This window comes from Spea bombifrons, chromosome 5, assembly GCF_027358695.1.
Source record: "Spea bombifrons isolate aSpeBom1 chromosome 5, aSpeBom1.2.pri, whole genome shotgun sequence".
Classification (NCBI taxonomy): Eukaryota; Metazoa; Chordata; class Amphibia; order Anura; family Pelobatidae; genus Spea; species Spea bombifrons.
The window spans coordinates 42,044,404-42,062,222 of NC_071091.1; the positions used below are offsets into that span (position 1 = coordinate 42,044,404).

Here is a 17,819-nt window from a genome sequence, read left to right on the forward strand (position 1 = left end):
GACAGACCCCTTGATATAAGCTGGCTTGATGTCAGGTAAGGGAGTATACCTCAAGATCAAATTGGGTTTTTCAAATTCCAACCGGTTCCCCCTTAGGTTGAGGCCTTTGGTATGAGCAGCCGTGGAACTTGCTTATGATCCACCAGAGTAGAACAAAGTCAGACAAGCAACGTTTGGGAATAGAGAGAGGTACAGAATGTGAGGAGTCAGTCCAAAAGTCAGTACAGGCAGCAATCAGGCAAAAACAGGAATTAATTGAGTCAGGATTGATATAGTAAACTGGGTCACAAACTGAACAATGAGACACTACTATTAGCAAACTAATAGTTAGACCACACAAGCATGATGGTATACGAGGGTGCCGCCTTATACAGTATAGGGCTAGGAATAAGCATGGGCTTAGGTACTGGCAGAAAGCTAACAAGGGAGCAATTCTGGTGGTTATAGTCCAGCAGAAAGAACTATCATAGTAACTGTTCAAATCCAGGGAACTTCCCTCCAAGAATGTTTAGCAGCCACTAAGCTCAAAGCATAGCCTGGAACTGGGTCCACACTGTTCCAAATCAGTTAACGCAAGAAATTAAAAAAGCCATTCAAGCTCCGATATAAAAACTGCTGTGGGGAGCTGGGTTCCCAGGACATAACCAACATTTTCAAAACCTATATTTTGGTTTAAAACATTGTTCTACTTTATTTACAATGCCATCTCACAAAATACATTTTTTTCTGTTAACAAGAATGTGTTTTTTTTTTACTCATTTACCTTCACATCACTGAACATTGCTGGAAAGTCATGAGTTCCAGTGCCAAGGGCAAAATGGTACAATATGTCTTCATCCATCTTTTCTAGGTGGGGGTTTAAAATATGAACAGACTGTCTTCTGCAATACAAGATTAAAAACATTGTGGAAGTGGGCTCAAACATGTCGACATTATACAACACCATAACAGGCACAGCAACAGACTTGCATTCCTGTGCATTGTTGACAGCTACTTTTAATTGCAGTTATAATGGCATAGGTAAGTGGCTCTCCTATTAGTAAAGATGTACTTCCTCACAGAAAGGACAGGTGGCAACTTTTATTTAACCTTTAAAGTCCACATCAAACAGCAAACGTTACAAAATGGCAGAAGCTATTATCAGTTGTATTGTATGTAAAACCAGTAGTTCCGTTCCGTTTTATTTTGCAATTAGCCTGCCTATAGGAATGTAAATCGTAGGTGAGAGTTCTTACAGGGAGGGATCAAAGGATTTCTAGTTGTATGATAGTTTACCCATAGGAATGTAAACCTATAGGAAAAAAAAGTTTTACTAGTAAATATTAATTCATGTTAACAATATTTTCATATTTAATAAAAGCTATGATTGAGAAAAATATATATTTTTTTATTTCCTTTTATTTGCCAACCTGCCCCCCCAGATATGCACATTTAGTTGCCACTCTGCCCCCAGAAATGCCTTATACCCCCTATTTGCCACTCTGCCCCATGATATGCCTTTTAATCCCCTATATGCCAGAGTGGCATATAGGGGATTAAAAGGCATATCATGGGGCAGAGTGGCATATAGGGGGTTAAAAGGCATTTCTGGGGGCAGAGTGGCAACTAAATGTGCATATCTGGGGGGGCAGGTTGGCAAATAAAAGGAAATAAAAAAATATATATTTTTCTCAATCATAGCTTTTATTAAATATGAAAATATTGTTAACATGAATTAATATTTACTAGTAAAACTTTTTTTTCCTATAGGGTAGTCTTATATTCAGGCTTTTTGTTTTTTTCCTAAATTAATATTTAGATTTTGGGGGGTCGTCTTATAATCGAGCAAGTACGGTAATTGCTAAGAGCAATCACACTCCTATCATGCCCAGGCAACCAGTACATGCTGGAACCTGGGCATGATAGGAATGTGATTATAGCCTCCCTATGCTAACAGCAATCACACTCCTATCAAGCCAAGGCAGCCAGTACATGCTGGAACCTGAGGATGATAGGAGTCTGAGTACAGCCTCCCTATGCCATGCTACCACCCCCCTTACACATCCATGCTATCACACACACACTCATTCACAAACATTTAAATAATCATTCATTCCATTAATCACACATACACACGCTCAAACCCCCCAGCCCCCCACACCCTTACCTGAACTGCAGATCTCTCACTCGAAGACTTCTGCAGGGGCCCGGCTGTGCGTGCAACTTCTCTGGTCCCGCCCCCAGAGGAAGGAGGGGGGAGGCAGAGTTATGTGACACTATGCTAGCTTCCTGTTCTCCTGCTGCTCGCGACCAAAGCCCGGTAAGTAGCATGGCCCTAGCGGACATTTTGAGGTCCGATTAGAAGACGACCTCGATTATAAGACGAGGGGTATTTTTCAGAGCATTTTCTCTGAAAAAAACCTCGTCTTATAATCGAGCACATACGGTATATACCGTATTTGCTCGATTATAAGACAAGGTTTTTTCCAGAGCAAATGGTCTGAAAAATACCCCTTGTCTTATAATCAGGGTCGTCTTATAATCAGACCTCAAATGAGGTCTTATGAGACTAAGATCCAGATCCCCCGCAGCGATGCAGGGGACCTGGATCCTCCTGTGTTATGCCCCCCCAACTTACCGGTGTTTCTGAGTCCCCGGTGCTTAGTCCGGGCTGCGTGTAAAGCTCTACGCGATAATCGTGTAGAGCTGTACACGCTTCCCGGATTAAGCACTGGGGACTCAGATGCAGGGGACCTGGATCCTCCTGTGTTATGCCCCCCCTCCAACTTACCAGTGCGCCAGAAATAGAGCGGTTTTAAGAAGTGTCAGAGGCCGGAGGAGACATGAAGACTGTGTAAGTATCTGGGTCTTTCCATTGGAAACCCTTGGTGCAATCCGGTACTCGTATACGTTGGGAGAACCCGATTCACGGCTTTGGGGCTGCCTCGAGATTTATATTATTCCTCTAGCCCGGTCACTAAGTATTTGAATGAATCGTATTGTGGCCCAAACGTGCGCTACCTTCGTGTTGTCCGTTTAAAATCCGGGTGTTCCGCCTGTCAAATAGCTTTGGTGGCCAAAACACGATATAAACAGGATACTGTACTATCTCAGGGTAAGTTTGGGGGAGGGAGTGTTAAATGGGGGGTGTAAGGCATTTCTGGAGGCAGAGTGCTCTGTGAAATGCCTTTTAACCAATTTAATGCCACGCTGCCTCCTGGAATGCCTTTTACCTCCCTATATGCCACTCTGCCCCATAATATGCCTTTTGTGAGGTTCGTCTTACCAGGAGGAATCCGATATGCAGGACTGGAACACACTTGCTCAAAAACAGAACACACACAAGGGGCCTGGTGAGGGTAACAGGGCACTTGGTAGTGTAACTGTAAGCACGAGTGGTCAGAGGGAAGCCGTTTAGCAGACCAGGGTCGGGACGCCAGAGATACACAGGAACCGTTTAGATAGCCAGGGTCAGGAAGCCAGAGGTACACGTAGTCGGTTTGGATAGCCAGGGTCAGGATGCCAGAGGAACACAACGTAGCAGGGAGAGCCAGAGTCAGGAAACCAGAGAAACACGGGAAGCCGTTAAGCAGACCAGGGTCGGATACCGGGAGAACGAGAATTAGGTAAATATATATGCAATACAGGAGGAGCTCACGATATACGGAGAGAATCAGTATAACTGAGCACTGAGGGCACTGTGTGAGAGGTTTAAATAGCCCGGGGGGGCGTTCCCCGACGTCCGGGACGTGATCGCGTTCTACGTCGCCATAGCGACGCAGCGGAATCCAGCCCGCGGTCAGCCTCATAAATATTCATGAAGCGGCCGCGTGCGCGAGCGGCTGCTTCATATTCCAGTGTGCGGTGCCGGCGTGAGAGGATGTAGTTTATGAAACTTTTGAACACACAAGGGAGCATGAACCTGACTTGCAGGTTCCCAGGTTCTTTCTTCTGGGCTATACCCCTTCCATTGTATAAGGTATTCTAGATGCCCTCGATGGATCCTGGAATCTACAACCTTTTGTACCACGTATTCTTCAACTCCGTCAATGACCACTGGAGCCGGAGGAGGAGGTACCCGGTCAGGAAAAGGATTGGCCACCCAGGGTTTGACCAGCGACACATGGAAAACCGGATGAATCCGACAGGTAGAGGGAAGTTTCAACTGCACTGTCACTGGGTTGATGATTTTCGTGATACTGTATGGGCCAATGAACTTAGGTCCCAGTTTCTTAGAAGGGATCTGTAAGCGCAAATGACTTTGTCGCCGCAGTGGTAAGTAGGGGGACTGGAACGATGGTGATCCGCATATAATTTGTAGGCCTTCCGAGCCTTGATTAAATTTTGCTTCAGGACTCGATATTGCCTTGTTAATGCGGTGACTCGATCCGAAATCCCGGAAATCGTGGGTTCGGTTGGCAGACCTGGAATCATGATAGGGTGGTAACCATAGTTCGCGAAGAATGGTGACATCTTTATAGATCGCTGTTTTTGATTGTTGTAGGTGAATTCTGCGGAAGCTAGGAATTGGAGCCAATCATTCTGAAGGTGCGTGGTGTAACATCTTAAATAATGCTCTAATATTTGATTTAGACGTTCGGTCTGACCGTTGGTTTGCGGATGAAACGCCGTGGACCAAGTGGGACGAATGTGCAGCTTGCGGCAGAACACCTTCCAGAAACGAGACGTGAATTGTACTCCACGGTCTGAAGTGATGGTTTGTGGTAATCCATGAAGCCGGAACACTGTATCCAGGAACAAAGTGGCTGTGGTAGAAGCGGAAGGAATGCCAATGGTGGGAATAAAGTGTGCCATTTTGGTGAATCTATCGATCACCACCATGATTATGTCGTGTTTCTTTGAGGGTGGTAGGTCTACAATAAAGTCCATAGAGATTTCAGACCAGGGAACCGAAGGAGTGGGTAATGGACGGAGAAGGCCCATTGGTTTTCTACGTAGGGTCTTGGTACGAGCGCAGGTGGTACATGAACGGACAAACGAGGTCACATCTTGATCCAGCAAAGGCCACCAGAATTGGCGTCGAACGAGGTCTATGGTCTTCTTAATGCCTCCATGTCCGGAGAGGAGAGAATCATGGCATGTTTGTAAAACCTTTAAACGAGCCGGGGTCGGTACAAATATCTTATCACGGTAGTATAGTAGGTTTCGGGTACGACGAACAGGAGGATTAGTTCTCGGGACTACGGCTCTGCGGGATAAGGAGCGAATAAAGTCCATGAGAGATGGTTGATGTGTGAGGAAGAGACTAGAGGGAAGAATAGTATCCGGTTGGGTCTCGGGACAACTCGATATAGGCGGTAACCGAGACAAGGCATCTGCTTTGGTATTACGGGATCCAGGGCGATACGTGATATGTAGGTTGAATCTCGTGAAGAAGAGAGCCCACCGAGCTTGCCTAGGGCATAGTCGCCGCGCGGAGCGAAGATACTCCAGGTTCCGGTGGTCGGTATATACCGTTACTGGATGTTTAGTCCCTTCCAGCAGATGACGCCAGGTGTCCAGAGCCTGTTTTATGGCCAGTAATTCTCTGTCCCCCACACTATAGTTCATCTCGGCCGGGGTAAGTTTACGCGAGTAGTAAGCCACAGGATGCAAACTTTGTTTCTCCCCATGTCTTTGGGACAGGACTGCTCCTACCGCTAGATCCGAAGCATCCACCTCCAAATGGAACGGTTCCGCCACCATGGGTTGAATAAGGATAGGAGCAGTGGTAAAGTGTTGTTTGAGAGCGTCGAACGCATTCTGTGCTTCCGGTGTCCAGGCAAAACGGGAATATTGACGGGTCAACCTGGTGATGGGTGCAATAACGTGAGAGAAGTTCCTAATAAATTTGCGATAGTAGTTCGCAAAGCCAATAAAACGTTGGACCCCTTTTTTATCAGAAGGTACTGGCCACTCTAAGATAGCTGATACCTTTTTAGGATCCATCTGTAGGTTTCCAGGCGTAATGACGAACCCCAGGAATTCTACCTGATCAGCTTCAAATTGGCATTTCTCCAGCTTAGCATAAAGGTGATGTGTGCGTAGACGTTTGAGAACCATTTTGACCTGGTCACGGTGATCAGACAGGTTTGATGAGAATGTGAGAATATCGTCTAAATAGACCACCATAAAGACATCCAGATAGTCTCGAAAGACGTCATTTAGAAAATGTTGAAAGGAAGCAGGGGCATTGCAGAGCCCGAAGGGCATTACAAGATATTCAAAATGTCCATATCGACTTCGGAAGGCGGTCTTCCATTCGTCTCCCTTACGTATGCGGACCAAATTATAAGCCCCTCGGAGATCAATCTTGGAAAAGATCCGCGCATTTTTGAGTCGATCCAGGAGTTCTGGAATGAGAGGTAACGGACATCTGTTTTTAATGGTGATTTTGTTTAGCTCTCGATAATCTACACATGGTCGCAGACTCCCATCTTTCTTTTCTACAAAAAAGATTCCTGCGCCGGCTGGAGAAGTGGAAGGTCGGATGAACCCTTTAGCTATATTTTCTTGGATATAGTCCTTAAGGTGCTGTAATTCAGGTTCGGATAATGGGAATATCCTGCCGAATGGAATGGGAGCGCCAGGGAGGAGATCAATGGGACAGTCGTAAGTCCTTTGTGGAGGAAGTGTGTCAGCTCCCTTCTTGTCAAAAACATCACTGAAACCTGCATATTGTTTAGGAATACGTGGATCAGGAGGAGAAGGCGAACAATCAGGAAGCAATAGAAGTGTAGGGTGGTCTGTCAGGCAATGATTGCGGCAAAACAGGGATTGGAAGGAGAGGGTCCCCTTGGACTAATCAATCGTAGGATTATGTAGTCTTAGCCAGGGTAGGCCAAGAATCACTGGAAACATGGGCGACGGAATAAGGTCAAAGTTCAAGTATTCCGTATGATTATTCCCCAATAGAGCATGAAGTGGTGATGTTTCGTGTGTAACGGGTCCAGTAGATAGGGGAGACCCGTCGACCACTTGTATGTGTATAGGAGCCGACTTAATTAAAGTTGGTATGTGCAGTTGCTTGGCAAAGTCCTGGTCCATGAAGCAACTGCTGGCTCCAGAGTCGACGATAGCAGAAACGGTGGTAGAATTATTGGTCCACTGTAAAAACAAGGAGATGTACAGATGAGGAGAACCGTCTTTAGGGAATGAACTTAGGCAAACTTTATCATGTGCGGGCTTACCCTTGGGAGGGCGTCGTGGACAGGTGGAGATCAGATGTCCCGGTTGACCACAATATAAACACAGATTGTTCCTCCGACGGGCTTTCTCGGTTTCTGATAGTGGGCCACGTGCCAATCCGATCTGCATAGGTTCTTCTGGAGGGGGCATGATCGCTGGAAACTGGAGAGGAGGAACAGTAGGAGCAGTATGAACAGTAGGAGGGAAGTGGCGTCTCGGGGTAGGAAAGGCTGAAGCTGCGCGTTCCAGGCGTCTTTCCCGAAATCTGCGGTCTAGCTGTATGACCAGGTGTATAAGATCTTCCAAGGAATCAGGAATGCCCACGCTAGCCAGTTCATCCTTCAATCCCTCGGCCAAACCCAGACGGAACTGATCTAACAGTGCTGGTTCGTTCCACTTGCTTTCCATAGCCAAGCTTCGGAATTCGGTCACATATTCCTCTACTGGTCTCTTCCCTTGACGTAAGGCACGTATGGCAGCATGAGCAGAGGTAGTGCGAAAAGGATCGTCGAATAAAGTGTCCATAGCGTGACTGAACTCGGCCCATGAGTTCAGGACTGGATTATAGGTGCGTAATAAATGGTGAGCCCAGATCTGTGGTTCACCTGATAGTAAGGAAATCACAGTTCGTACCTTCACATGATCAGAGGCGTAGGTTCTGGGTTGGAGTGAGAACAGAATTTGGCAGGATGTCATGAAGGTACGATAACCCGCTCTGTCTCCTGAGAAGCGCTCGGGAAGAATAGCCTTGGGTTCAGGAGTAGCAGCAGCAGCAAAGGCCCCCTCCATTGGTGGAAGCGGAGCGGGAGCAGGAGATGGTTCCCCAGAGCCAGGAGGGTTAGTTTGAAGTTCATGGAGCTGGTGCTGCATATGCGCCTAGCTGGTTTGGAGGTCCTGGAAGGAACGAGTAAGTGCAGTAATCTGTCCAGCGATTGCTGCAAGAGCATCAGAAATTCCTGCGGATTCCATGTCGTGGCTCAGTTATTCTGTGAGGTTCGTCTTACCAGGAGGAATCCGATATGCAGGACTGGAACACACTTGCTCAAAAACAGAACACACACAAGGGGGCCTAGTGAGGGTAACAGGGCACTTGGTAGTGTAACTGTAAGCACGAGTGGTCAGAGGGAAGCCGTTTAGCAGACCAGGGTCGGGACGCCAGAGATACACAGGAACCGTTTAGATAGCCAGGGTCAGGAAGCCAGAGGTACACGTAGTCGGTTTGGATAGCCAGGGTCAGGAAGCCAGAGGAACACAACGTAGCAGGGAGAGCCAGAGTCAGGAAACCAGAGAAACACGGCAAGCCGTTAAGCAGACCAGGGTCGGATACCGGGAGAACGAGAATTAGGTAAATATATATGCAATACAGGAGTAGCTCACGATATACGGAGAGAATCAGTATAACTGAGCACTGAGGGCACTGTGTGAGAGGTTTAAATAGCCGGGGGGGGGGCGTTCCCCGACGTCCGGGACGTGATCGCGTTCTACATCGCCATAGCGATGCAGCGGAATCCAGCCGGCGGTCAGCCTCATAAATATTCATGAAGCGGCCGCGTGCGCGAGCGGCTGCTTCATGTTCCAGTGTGCAGTGTCTGCGTTTCTGCCGGGAGAGAGAAGAGGACGGCCGGGAGCTGTTCAAGGTAGGTGCCTTACACCTTTTAACCCCCTAAATGCCAGAAAGGCATATAGGGGTATAAGGTATTTCTGGAGGCAGAGTGGCGCATAGGGGGTCAAAAGGCATATCATGGGGCACAGTGGCATATAGAGGGATAAAAGGCGTATCATGGGGCACAGTGGCATTTAGAGGGTTAAAAGGCATATCATGGGGCACAGTGGCATATATGGGGTATAAGGCATTTCTGGGGCAGAGTGGCAAAAATGGGGGCAGATGTGCATAACTGGGGGGGCAGGTTGAAAAAAAGGAAATAAAAACAAAATATTTTTCTCAATCATAGCTTTTATTAACAAACAATTGTTCACATAGTTTACATGAACTAACATTTACTGGTAAAACTTTTTTCTTATAGGGTCATCTTATATTCAGGCTTTTTCTTTTTTCATAAGTTAATATTCAGATTTTGGGGGGGGTCGTCTTATAATCGAGCAAATACGGTAATTGGTTTTTTTGTCAAAATTTTGGACAGAAAAACGTAACAATAATAATTTATATATAAAAAGTGTCGTTAACACACCAAAATTGGACAAAAAAACCCCAATTATATAATTGCTAACAGCAATCACACTCCTATCACGCCCAGGCAAACAGTACATGCTAGAACCTGGGCATGAGAGGGTTGTGACTGCTGTTAGCAATTATATAATTGTTTTTTTTTGTCCAATTTTGGTGTGTTAACCACACTTTTATATATAAATTATTATTGTTACTGTTATATTTATATATATGAATATATTAATATTGTTATTGAATTTTTTGGTCTAATTCTGGTGTGTTACTTTTAATAAGTGTTTTTTTTTGTTTGTTTTTAAAGGTGAGGGGGTCATTTTCGTTTTCGGTCAAGTGAATGCTGAATTTTCGGTCCATTTCAGTGCATCGCTAATATATACTAGGCCAGACACTGAAGTGGTAGGCCTACGCCACATCAACGTTTGGCTTAGTATATAGTGATAGGGGTTATGCTGCATTATTGTCAATGTCTGGCTCAATGTATAGTGATAGGTGTTCTGCTGTACCCCAGTCAATGTCTGCCTCAGTATATAATGATAAGAGTTAGGCAAACACTGACAGGGGTACAGCAGAACGATATATGCTATATAGATTTTCCTGTGTGTGTTGCCACATACAGGATGCGTCCCAGGTGCAAAATACTCTAAGTACTCCCCTGCACACATCAGTTTTTTTTTGTTTTTTTTTTATCCTTTATGCGTCTCGGAGCCTCCGTCGATGCAGTGAGAATTTCACCCTTGACTGCTAGCGACGGCATGGTGCCGTCGCTAGCAGTCCCAGTCAGGTGCTAACGACGGCACCATGCCGTCGCTAGCACTACCCTACCTTGATGGAGGTCTGTGGACCCCCATCACCACCTACCCCGGCGATCATATTGAAGGGCATCACTGGGACCACCCGATCCGGCCGGTAATGACGCAATGACGTCAACGCGCAACTTTATTGAAAACTGACAATTGTCAGTTAAAGAGATATGGGGGCATGTTACTTAGATGCCTGCTTGTGAAAAAAGAATAAAAAATATTAAGTAAAAAAAATAAAAATGTAAAAAAAATGATTTGGGGGTCTCTAAAGGCAGATAAATAAAGATCAAAATTGCCTAGAGACCCCCAAATTAAATTATCTAAACAAAGACTAGTTTAACTTTAAAAAAAAAAGTATTCTAGCTAAATGATCACTGTGGTAGCCAATGTTACCACAGTGGTCATATAGCTATGAAAAAGTCACATTCCCTTTTTAAAAATGGCCAATACTAAATTTGAACCCCATGATCCCTTTGATCATGGGGTTAAATTTAGCCAATGGTGGAGGAAGGCAATTTTTTAAATCCTGATGAACTGCAAATATTATTAAAATCAGCCATTTAGCCTGTGCGGTACGTGAGTAACCATCTCATCCCTGGAGCGCATTTTTACTGCAAAACTTATTTTTGCTGTAAAAGTGATTTTTTTTTCTCCCTTTACCATACTTTCTTTGGGATTGTAAGGGGAAAGAATGGTGTGTGCTTCTGTGAGTGAATGTATGGAAAGTATGGTGTGTGCTTCTGCGAGTGAATGGAGATATGAAAGGCGTGTGAATGGTCAGTAATTAGGGTTGAAGCCTTGATGTGTCATTACTGCTCACGTAAGAAGTTAAATTATGGCACAACAAGTACATATTTGCAAAAACTACACCCCTTGGCGCATCAAATGAGGGGCTGCATGTGTTTCTAGTACAAACCTGGAGTGCGCAAGACACAAATGAACATGTTGCTATGGTCAGAAAAAACATATTTTCTAGCCAAAGCAAAATATTCCATCATTATTTGTGCACTCAACTTTTGTCCTAGAAATACATGTAACCCCTCATTTGAAGCTCCAAGGGATGTAGTTTCTTGAAAAATGTACTTTATGTACCCTAATTTAACTTCCCAGATGTCTAGACCACTTTAACTTCAGATATGGCAGATTGGAGAATCTTGTTAAATTGTTTTAAAACATTTAGGGGTGATGCCTGCATTTAGACAGCTCTAGACAGCTGGAAAGTTAAATTATGGTACATAAAGTATATATTTTCAGAAACTACACCCCTTGGCGCATCAAATGAGGGGCTGCATGTATTCGTAGCACAAGGCTGTTGTTGCTTTTAATTTAATTTTTATTTTATTTTTAAAAGTGTGATATTCACTTATTTGTTGTGCACGTCAGATTCGTGATACAAATACAACTAAGACCTCATTTGCTGCAGCTGGGGGTGTAGTTTCTAAAAAATATATCGTTTTGTTGGCATATTTTAACATCCCGGGCAGCTAGAGCTTTCTAATTGACGGCAGCCATGCATTAAATTTTAAGATGTCTTTTATGATAGTCTAATAAATTTAACTTTTAGCTATAAAATATTAGAAAAACACAGTCTACTGTTCTCAATTTCTCTTTATTTTAGACCGGTTACCTACTACAAATATTTAGCAACACAGCTTTTGATTAGGGCTGCAACTAACGATTATTTTAATAATCGATTAATCGGCCGATTATTTTTTCGATTAATCGATTAATCGGATAAAAAAAAACAATATGCAAATTTTTCGTTTATTTAAAAGAATTTAATGAACTGGATGTTAAAAAACAACTTAAAATTTACATTAACATTCTTATTTTGTTATGATGTAATAAAAAACAATATTTTCAAAGTACAAGAACCCAAACACAATATTTATGAAACAAAATAACCCCAAACATTCTGAAAAGAGGTGGACTATTACTGTTCAAGAAACTTTGCCCCAGCACTTTGCACTTTGCACCCAGCACTTTGCACCCAGCACTTTGCACCCAGCACTTTGCACCCAGCACTTTGCACCCAGCCCTGGCACTTTGCACCCAGCACTTTGCACCCAGCACTTTGCACCCAGCACTTTGCACCCAGCACTTTGCACCCAGCACTTTGCACCCAGCCCTGGCACTTTGCATCCAGCACTTTGCACCCAGCATTCAGCACTTTGCACCAGCACTTTGCACTTTGCACCCAGCCCTGGCACTTTGCACCCAGCACTTTGCACCCAGCCCTGGCACTTTGCACCCAGCACTGGCACTTTGCACCCAGCACTTTGCACTGTGCCCCTGCACCCAGTCTCTAACTCTGCCCTGCACCCAGCCCTGCCCCCACATTCTGCCCTGCCCCCACACTCACACTCTGCCCTGCACCCACTCTGCCCTGCACCCACACTCACACCCTGCCCTGCATCCCCACCCCCACTCTGCCCTGCATCCCCACCCCCACTCTGCCCTGCACCCAGTCTCCCACTCTGCTCTGCACCCACACTCACACCCTGCATCCCCACCCCCACTCTGCCCTGCACCCAGTCTCCTGCCCTGCACCCCCCACCCCCACTCTGCCCTGCACCCCCACCCCCACTCTGCCCTGCACCCACACTCACGAACCGCTCTGTGCGAATGGAGCCACTCGCACAGAGCGAACCGCTCTGTGCGAATGGAGCCACTCGCACAGAGCGAACCGCTCTGTGCGAATGGAGCCACTCGCACAGAGCGAACCGCTCTGTGCGAATGGAGCCACTCGCACAGAGCGAACCGCTCTGTGCGAATGGAGCCACTCGCACAGAGCGAACCGCTCTGTGCGAGTGGAGCCACTCGCACAGAGCGAACCGCTCTGTGCGAGTGGAGCCACTCGCACAGAGCGAACCGCTCTGTGCGAGTGGAGCCACTCGCACAGAGCGAACCGCTCTGTGCGAGTGGAGCCACTCGCACAGAGCGAACCGCTCTGTGCGAGTGGCTCCATTCGCACAGAGCGATTCGCTCTGTGCGAGTGGCTCTGTGCGATCCGTGCACATAGACATGAAGAATACTTACCTCCGGAACGCGTCACATCCGTCACGTAGCTAAAAGAAGGCGGAGACTGCAGAGCGTGTAGCAGAAGCGGGGAACGCTCGCGGAGGTAAGTAAAAGGAGCCGAGTGCTCCAACAACGAATTGATCACTCGATTAATCGATAACGGAAATCGTTATCGATGATTTCCGTTATCGATTATTATCGATTTTATCGATTCGTTGTTTCAGCTCTACTTTTGATATTAGAGTTTAGAAAAATAACATTACAAACTAGTTTTTATTGTGTCGGGAGTGAAAAATTACACTTTTTTCCCATTTTTGGCTTTATTTTGCAAACGTAATGAGACATACACATATAAAAATGGTATATTTGGAATCTGCTGGGTGTGCTGAAAATATGGTTTGTATAGTTTATTCCCAAGAAATTTACTTCTAAACGCGTTTAAACGTGAGATGTACCAAAATGCCGAAAACCAGCTTAGCACCAGGGTGGGAAATGGCTTAGCAGCCAAGGGGTTAAAACAAACATTACAGTAAGTAATGCTGTTGTGTAACTAATACTATATTATCACACTATAACGTAGTGTTATTTACCATGAATGCGCTGTACCAAAAACATAGAACAATTTAAATTTAACATTTGCAGAAGCATATTGTGTGCACAAAATTTTAGCTCTGGGAACATTTTTGCACAAGAGAAATTGTCTGCACACACCACCTACGAAATTAGAGGGAACATTGCCTGTGAGCAGAGATCATTATTCTGAAACACAGAAATAAATCCTTAGATCATTGGAAGACTTTCTTCATTTTCTTGTTTTATACCGTAAGAGTTATAACCCCTAGAGGTGTGTCGGCACCTGGAAACCCCTTTTCCCAAATATACCCCATTTCTGACAAACATAACTTACCATTAACTATAGTTATAAGTGACCAATAGCAAATTTGGTTGCCAAGTGGATGGCATGTCACTGGCTTAACCTCTTCTAAACCGGGAAGTACCTGGTATTCCATGGTTACATGGAACCTGCAGACCGGGACGTACCAGGTAAGTCATCTCAAAAAAATGCCCACACATTGCCACAATTGTGGTGATCGCAGGGGCGCTGCTGCTGCTGTCTGAGCAGACCGCACAGCCACCCAGACCCGCCCCCAAGCCTTCATTCATTCCCTTCAATCACTTGTCAGTGACATTTTAAGTCACTGATTATTGATCGGTCTCCCTGATCAATGTCAGCAGCCTAAACTCGTCACTTACATGCGATCTGATAAAAAAAAATATTTAAAAAAGTTTAAACATTTAAATGCGCACGCTCCAGTTTTGACTCCACAATGTCTGAGAAACATGACTTATTTATGCATTTGGGGTATCGCTGTACTCAGGGGTTGTTACTGAACACAAATCAAGACCTATTTTGTTTTTCACACATCTACTCAAAATAATCATGGTGAAGCCGCAAAGTGGATGTGAAAAATGTTTTCTTTTTTTTTGTTACACTAAATTTGGAAGGCGCCGGTGTGGAATCAGCTGCATGGAACAGGCCAATATGCCCCTAACTAGATTCCCTGAGCCGTCTAGGAAATATATAGTTTTAGGGGGATAAAATGAAATATGGGACGTCTACGTGTCTCAGATGAGACCCGGACCCAGCAAACTGATCTGTTAAAATTCCATGTTTGAAAACTGAAATGTGCATGTCCCAATTTTGAACCCTCAGTGCCAAAGAGACATGCCCTACCCATGTGTATGAGGTATTCCTGTACTCTAAGGGTGTTTCTAAATACAAATCACAAGTTGTTTCAGTCATTTTATGTACCCATAAAATACTTAAATACTGCGTTTGGTTAGAATGGGTTTGTTAAAAATGAAATTTTACTGCAATGTTTAGGACAGACTGGCACTAAAATGGTTAAATAAAAAGTGTTAAAATGCCACAAGTAAAATACTTTGGGATGTCATCTTCCAAAAAATATATACTTTTGTTGAGCGGTTTTTTTTCTGGCTGCTATTGGGGCGCAACTCGTTTAGAAACAGCGATGTGCGTCATTCATATTTAACCCTGTAAGTGCCAAAATAAAATACCAGACATATGATGTGTTTCCAAAAACAGGACAAATACACTAAGTCCCCCCCCATTTGTGCTGGTTATATTAAGTTTTTATAGGTGAAACTGTAAAAAAAAAAAAAAAAAAAAAAAAACTTTTCCTAATTTTCCCCCACATTTTTGGATATTTTTCTGGCTCCCATACACCCCTCTGACTCCTCCCCCCTCCCATACACCACTCTGCCTCTCTCCCGACTCCCTGGTGTTTTGTGAACCTCCGTTGCTGACAGGAGGCAGAGTGGTGTATGGGAGGTGGGAGAGAGGTAGAGTGATGTATGGGAGGTGGGAGGAGGCAGAGTGATATATGGGAGGGTGGCTCCCATACACCACTCTGGCTCCCCCCCCTCCCATACACCACTCTGCCTCTCTCCCGACTCCCCGGTGTTTTGTGAACCTCCGTTGCTGACAGGCACTTTCACTGGAGCTTCATAGAAGCCCCAGCGAAAGTGAATGGTAGTAACGGAGGCTGTCTGTGCACATCGTGCAGACCTCCACCAGCTGACAGAGAGGATGATCCTCTGCAGGAGATCTCGATTCTCTGTCAGCCGGTGGGGGTCTGCACGATGTGCACAGACAGCCTCCGTTACTACCCTTTACTTCCGCTGGGGCTTCTACATCATGTGATGTAGCGCGGCATCGTAGAAGCCCCAGCGGAACCGAAGGGGAGAGACGGAAGTCGTCTGTGCGCATAGCAAGGACACCCACAGTGTGGCTGACAGTGAGAGGAATCCAGGTCCCCTGCAGCGTGTTATAATCCGATCTCTGTTTGAGGTCGGATTATATAAGGAGAGGAGTTTTTCAGAGCATTTGCTCTGAAAAAAACTCTTTTTAATAATCGATAAAAATCGATTTGATAAATCGATAATGAAAATCGTTGTCAACGATTTTCATTATCGATTTTATCGATTAATTGTTGCAGCCCATATATAATAATACTTATTATTTCAAAAGAAAGCCATACTTGTGCTGCTGAAAAAAAAAACAATATATGATTTGTGTGGTTGCACTAATTGAGAAGAGAGAATTTACTGTTGAAGAAAGACATAGCAAAAACACAAAAACTGCTCTGGTCTTTAAGTGCAAACTTAGTAACAAAAACCCGGTCCTAAAGGGGTTAATAACTTGTATACTAGCAGCGAGGCAGACTTCACCCATGAGATCAGTGCTACCTCAGCTAGAGAGGTAAGAGAAATCTGTATTTGGCACTGTATGGATTACTGTAAAATATTGGGTATAAAAGCAAAATTTACCCCTTTTTTCAAAAGTCCTGAAAAAGGGGTGTGTGTCTGATACTCGAGAACAGTTTTGTTCAAATATGCTTTCACCCCACAATGACTAGGTGTAGTTTACTGGTGATCATGTCTATGTGCCAGCTGCCATAGCCAGCTCCAAGGTATTTCCCTGACCTCCTTCTGTTGCAGGATCGCTCCATTTCTCCCGCTTCCCCTTTTCCCACAGAGAGAACTTCCGCTCTGTGTAACACAACCTCTTAAATAATTAATGTTTAAGGTGGGCTGTTTAGTAGCCAGGCACTCTTATTATACGACTTCAGGGTACTACCGTATTTGCTCGATTATAAGACGACCCCCCAAAATCTGAATATTAATTTAGAAAAAAAAAGAAAAAGTTCTACGTCCCGCTCTCTAAATTTCTTGCTGGAGATCGTCTGCGCTCCCTGAACGACATTTGCAGCGACTCGGAGCCCTCCCTCCTGGAACGCTTTCAGTACTGTCAACTCTCCAGTTATTTCACGTCCCTTCTGAGATCCTGCAAGCCCATTAGGGCTCCTACCCGTTTTGAATCGTTATGCACCAGACCTGATCTCCCGGCCCATGGTGTTTCCCTACTTTACCAACTACTACTACAGCAACCGGGAGCCGCGCCATTAAGATTTCAGAGTCTCTGGGAACAGATCCTGCAAATCACACTGGACCAGTCAGACTGGGACAAGATCCTTCTTTTGACCCACAAGAGCTCCAGACAGACGAAGGCTCACGAAACTTCCTACAAACTCCTTACTTACTGGTACATGACGCCTGTGGCGCTCCATAGGGCTTTTCCCAACTCCTCCGACACGTGTTGGCGCTGTGGTGTTGCGCCTGGTACTATACTCCATATCTGGTGGGACTGTTCTAAGATTGTTCCGTTCTGGTCGAGTGTACATGAGACGGTTCGACGCCTTTCAGACGACCCTCCGCCGTTCCTGCCTAGTTTTTACCTGCTAAGTCATACCTCTCAATCTGTTGCTGGCTACAAAAAGTCGGTGACCCGTCATTTACTAACTGTGGCACGGTCGCTTATCCCTCTTCACTGGAAGGACACTTCTCCGCCCTCCTTTCGCGAATGGATTGAACAGGTCGAGTCAGGGTGTTTGAGGAACTGGTGCTGCAATCCGAGGACCGCCATCTGCAATATCTTCAGATGTGGTTTCACTAGCTCTCGTTCCTGGCGGACCCTCTCACTAAACCTCTTTTGCTACAGAGATGACGTTTCTTTGCGATGTGAGCTGTTCCTTTCCTTGATTCCATTTTCCCTCCCGTGTGGG

General features: G+C 45.2%; 1 protein-coding gene across 4 annotated transcripts in view; it reads right to left on the reverse strand.

Annotated features, from left to right (window-relative positions):
* UPP1 (uridine phosphorylase 1) overlaps nucleotides 1–17,819 on the reverse strand; it is a 105,472-nt gene that overhangs the window by 75,128 nt on the left and 12,525 nt on the right. For all 4 annotated transcript variants that reach the window (XM_053467777.1, XM_053467779.1, XM_053467778.1 and 1 more), the window contains one exon: nucleotides 764–881. In XM_053467777.1, coding sequence (XP_053323752.1) covers nucleotides 764–881 — 118 coding nt within the window. The remainder of the gene's footprint in view (nucleotides 1–763; nucleotides 882–17,819) is intronic.